This window comes from Plasmodium reichenowi, chromosome 4 (assembly GCF_001601855.1).
Source record: "Plasmodium reichenowi strain SY57 chromosome 4, whole genome shotgun sequence".
Taxonomy (NCBI): domain Eukaryota; phylum Apicomplexa; class Aconoidasida; order Haemosporida; family Plasmodiidae; genus Plasmodium; species Plasmodium reichenowi.
The window spans coordinates 493153-499069 of record NC_033649.1 but is presented as its reverse complement, the minus strand read 5'-3'; the positions used below and the strand labels follow the sequence as shown (position 1 = coordinate 499069).

Here is a 5917-nt window from a genome sequence, read left to right as displayed (position 1 = left end):
AAAAAAAAAAAAAAAAAAAAAAAAAAAAAAAAAAAAAAAAAAATTATATATATATATATATTTATTTATTTATTTATATTTATTTATTTATATATTATATTTTTATTATAATCCCCTTAATATATCTTTTAAACAGATTCATAAATAAATGTATCTATTCATTTAAATTTATATAAAATAAATATCTTAACTTATATTTCAAAATGTGTAAAATATTTCTTATGATGATAATTTTTTTTTTTTTTTTTTTCTTAAACAAACCTAATCATACTTATATAAATGGAATGAGAAAAAAAAAAAAAAAAACAATTAAGAAACCAATAAAAAACTGCACAAAAATTATATGATATATAATATTTTTATATATGTATAATATGTTCTTCTTAATATAAAGAATAACATTTACAAGGAAAGTGCATATAAGAAAAATAAAATAAATAAATAATAATTATTTTTTTATACCTATATCATATGGATATGTGAATAGAACTTATAATAAAAATAAATTTATCCTTCTCTATAATAATTATTTTAAGGTATATTATTATTTATATATCCTTTTGTTCATTATTTTTACATATTATAAGATTCCCATAGACATATATATGATTGTATGAAAGATTGATATCTTTAAAATATAATATTTAAAAAAAAAAAAAAAAAAAAAAAAAAAAAACGGAGAATATTATATATATATATATATATATATGCACTGAAAGAATTATACATATACATACATATATATAATATATATATATTTATTTATTTAAATTTTGTTGAGCTAGTTTCAATATAAATGCTTTTCTTTTTTTTCTCTCTTTTTTTCCATTAAGCATGCACATTCATATTTACTCACTTATAAAAAAAAAAAAATTAAAATAGAAAATAAAAAGACATATATAAGAGTAACTTATAAAGAAATAAGAAAGGGAACAACATGAATATATCAAATGAAGAAAAATTTACTTTAAACATGTGATGGTTTTATAAATTATATGGCATATATCTATTTGGTCCTATATTTATTCAACAACTGTAACGTTGTGTATATTACTTTGGAATTATTTGAAAAGGAACATCAATAAAAAAATTAAAAAAATAAAAATAATAATAAGTATATGTATATATATTTTGTATATATATTTTTCTTGTTTTCATTTTATGTCTACTTCTACATATTTTATAAAAATTCATGTAAATATGTGAAAAGAGAAAAAAAAAAAAAAAAAAAAAAAAAAGAAACAAATTGCATGTCATTTTGAGAGAAAGTAAAAAAATTTTAATTAATATATTTTTATTTTTAACTCAATCCAAACTTATCTATAACATATGTTTACTCATATAAACACATGTCAAATATGTTCATATAAATGGTATAATTATTCCATCTTTGTAAATTTATAAAATAAAAGTGTCCAATAAATAAATAAATATGTATATATGTTCTTATGTCGAAAAGAAAATAACGTTCTACAATTTTTTTTTTTTTTATAGTAATACTTATATGTTATATTTAATATTATTATTTTGTTATTTAAAACACACCTTATATAATTTATATATATATATATATATATACATATATTTTTGTCTTATTTTATTTTTTTTTTTTTTCATTTGAATTTTGCATATATATATATATAAAATCATATTAAGAAAGTACAAAAAGAGAACATATATATATATATATATATATATATATATATATATGTACTTGTTAATTTGTGGATGTATATTTATATGTTTTATTTTTTATAAATATATTCATGTGCTGGGAAAGGTTATGATCTTTTTTCATAATATACATATATATATATATATATATTAATTAAATATCATCGTTCAATGTTTCGTACATTTATTATTACATATATTTATGGTTTGATCTAATTTTATTTTTTTATCCCATGATGTGTATAAATATTATTCAAATTTGGAATTTTATTACTTACACAAAATCTTTTTAATAGCTTAATATCCCTTAACGTTATTCATCTTTTTGTCATCTTTCTCATATTTTTATTTCTTTTAAAATAATAATAATATGGACTCCATTTTTTTAGAAGATGATGCAATTGGACACGTAAATAATATAGACCATATAGATGATATTAATAACATCGGAGTTATTAATAATACAAATAACATAAATACTGTTAATGATGTTGTAGATGAATTTAATTTTAAAGATCAATTAAAACATTTGAAAAATATGAAAACCTGCTCAACCCGTTATAACAGTATGCCATCATCAAACATTGAAATGTGGTATGATCAAGAACTAATGGGAAATCAAAACATTTTTTTTTTAAATGATCCAGAGAATGACATATTTAATTTTTCAAGAGGAATAAACAACGATGAATATTACAAAAACTATTATATTGATAAAGAAAATCAAGCAAAAATAGATTATAATCAGATTTATCATAATTTTGAGAATAATCATAACTTTGAATATTTAAAAAATTCTGAACATTATGAAAAATCACCTGAACAAGTTATAGTTAATAAAAGATATTATGAGAATTTACCTGAACAAGTCATAATTAATAAAAAGGATATGTTTAAAAACGATGAAGAAAAGTATAATGAGGAGGGGCAAGTGCATATTGATATGAGCAAAGTTATGTATGATATATATTTTTTATGTTTTCATAAAAACGGGTGTGAATATATAATAAAAAAATTAAAAGAAGATAATAAAGAAGAAAAAGAAATAATATTAAATTCATTATTAATTGATACAATGTCTTTATGTCCAGATATATATGGTAGTTATGTAGCGCAAAGTATATTTGATTTAAAGGATGAAAAATATAAGGAACGTTTTACAGATGAATTTTTAAAACATACAAGTTTTCTTACATTACATACATATGGATGTAGACTTATACAGAAGTCACTAGAATCTTTATCTGATGAATACAAATGTAAAATATTTAAAGAATTACAAGAGGATTTAATAAAATATATATGTCATCAAAATGGGAATCATGTTATACAAAAATGTGTAGAAGTATTACCATGTAGTTATATAGATATAATAATAAATATTATTGAAGAATATTTACCCTTTCTAAGTTCTCATGCCTACGGTTGTAGAATAGTACAAAGAATATATGAAATAGGAAACGAGCAACAAATTAACAGATTGAATGAGCAAATTATTAAAAAAATACATCTCATCAAAAACAGATATGGAAATTATGTTATACAAAAGTGCTTTGAACACTCTGATGATAACATAAGATTTATAATTACTGATGAAATTGTAAATGATATATACAAACTCTCATCCCACAAATATGCCTGGTAATAAAATATGCAAACATATATATATATATATATATATATATATATATATATATATATATATATATATTTATATATATATATTTATATTTTTTAAAAAGAACATCATATAATAAAAAATATATAACGTGGTATATATATCTTATTAGTTGCATTAAAACTTATAACTGTGTACATAAAATGCGTTATTTATAATATGAGCGTGCATATTTTATTACTATGTCATTTTATTTTATTTTATTTTTTATTTTATCCTTTGCAGCAATATAATTGAAAAAATTTTATTAAAAAAAGAGTACAAGTACAAAAAGAAAATCATCAAAAAGATTGTCAGCGATATATCTGATGGGTGAGAATATTTAAAATAAAATGAATAAATAAATAAATAAATAAATAAATATATATATATATATATATATATATATATATATGAATGTTCCTTTTTTACGTGTTTTTTTTTTCTTTTGCAGAAAGGATAATATTATAAACATTTGCAAAGACTGCTATGGTAATTTTATGATGCAGAAATTATTGACAACTTGTAGAAAAAAAGAGAGAAATTTTATTATTAAAACTATTATAGAAAACTTAGACAAGTTAAAAGACGAAACATATGGTAATATAATAACATATATATGTACATACTTTATATCATAATAATTTTTGTGAGATATTTATATGAATTCAATTTATACTTATATGTATATATATATATATATATATATATATATTTTTTCCTATTGCAGGGAAATACATTTTGAGAGCTATTAACAATTTGGAAAAATAATTCGTAGAATTAGAAAAGTATACATTTTTTGTGTCCTATTATTCTCTTATTAATTTTTTTTTATCTTTTTTTTTGTAAAACATTCTAATTATATATATATATATATATATATATATATATATATATATATATATGTGCAACGTCAGTTTTTCTTGTGACTTTTTTTTTTTTTTTTTTCACTATATTTTTTTAAACTGAATATATAACACCTTACATTGATAGAATTGTTATTTTTATAAAATATACATTAAATAACAAATAGGTGTGTTTCCATAAACATATAAAATACAAATGTATATATATATATGTATATTTATTTATTAATTATATGGTGATTATTATTCTTATAAAAAAAATTGCACACATATTATACAAGACGACATTCTTTAGGAAAAAAAATATTACATATAAATATATAAGAATATACAAAAATTATTATATCACGTGATATAAATTTATATATATATATATATATATCCTTTTATGTATTAATTTTTTTTTTATACAATCGTTTCATCACAGAAACCATTTTGAGCATACTTCTTGCAAATGCAGGTATAAACAAGTTCATATAAATTATATACATCAGTATTTGGAAATTTTATTTCTTTTCTGGAGAAAATATTTAAGGCTTCTCGAATGATCTTTAAAATAGTTGTATTTTCAAATTTATTATTATCAACATACATAGGTGCGCATATCTGATATGCATGAGGGCAACCTGTTTGTCTACATGAGATTGGAGGAGTCGGCATTTCATGCCACGTAACGTTTTTTTCTAGAAAAAGAACCTGGTCTATAAAAAATAAAATGTACGTGTAATCCTAAATATAAAAATGTACGTGTAATCCTAAATATAAGTGTACATGATATTATATATATGTACACAATATATATATATATATATGTGATTATTTATTTATTATCACCATATTGTTGTGATAACTTTGGATTTTTCAAAGGCAAATTTAAGTTGCTTCCGTGCAATTCCAAATTTTCATCGAGCATATTTAATTCTTCCTTAGATATTTCTAAGAAGATAAAATTTTGATTTATATGGCTCTTATATTTATTTTCCATTTTATATATATTAATATATCTATGTTCATTTTCTTTATTTGTTTCCTCATATTTTTTTTCATAAGATTCTTGTTGTTTTATTTTTCTTTTTAATATTGCTTTCTTTTTCTTATTATTATATGATAAGAGTAAATAACTTAATGTTTTTTTCTCTTTTATGTAATTTAAGTTTGATAGTATCTTTTGTTTATTCAAAGAGAAAACGTTATTTAATTGTTCATATTTCTTATCATTATCGTTTTTTTTTCCCTTTGTATTCTCAATTATATGAATATCACATTTGACTATATTCGTAGTAAAGTATCGATTATAGTGAGCAAGAAAAAAACAGATTATTTGATAAAAAGAAAGGACAACAAAAATTTGAAGAACAATATTCATTTTGTAAAAAAATTAAAAAGAAATATAATGCATATAATAAAATATTAGTTAAGGGCAAAATGAATAATATTAATAATAATTATTTATGTTTTAATATAGTCTGTACATAATAAAAAAAAAAAAAAAATTACAAAATACAAATGCAAAAAATAAATACTCATTTGTATTATCTCTTCCTATATAATACATATGATTGTTTATATACTTTCAAAGAATACGTTGTAAAATAGTTTTTTTTTTTTTTTTTTTTTTTTTTTTTTTTTAAATAATCCTTTTTATTATTATGTCTAATTATTTTATTTTTACAAAATCAATTTTTGTAATGCAAATTTTATGCTGAACAAGTCAGGAAAA

General features: G+C 18.9%; 2 protein-coding genes across 2 annotated transcripts; one reads left to right on the top strand and one right to left on the bottom strand.

The window, feature by feature from the left end:
- Nucleotides 1-2044: 2044 nt before the first annotated feature.
- Nucleotides 2045-4102, top strand: PRSY57_0414600 (mRNA-binding protein PUF2; the record flags this gene model as incomplete). Its single annotated transcript, XM_012906002.2, has 4 exons — nt 2045-3315; nt 3578-3664; nt 3786-3931; nt 4062-4102. The coding sequence occupies 4 exons, from the start codon at nt 2045-2047 to the stop codon at nt 4100-4102; spliced, it is 1545 nt and encodes a 514-aa protein (XP_012761456.2).
- A 500-nt stretch (nt 4103-4602) lies between these two features.
- PRSY57_0414500 (hypothetical protein) lies at nt 4603-5563 on the bottom strand (the record flags this gene model as incomplete). Its single annotated transcript, XM_012906001.2, has 2 exons — nt 4603-4898; nt 5032-5563. The coding sequence occupies 2 exons, from the start codon at nt 5561-5563 to the stop codon at nt 4603-4605; spliced, it is 828 nt and encodes a 275-aa protein (XP_012761455.2).
- Between the last annotated feature and the right edge of the window lie 354 nt (nt 5564-5917).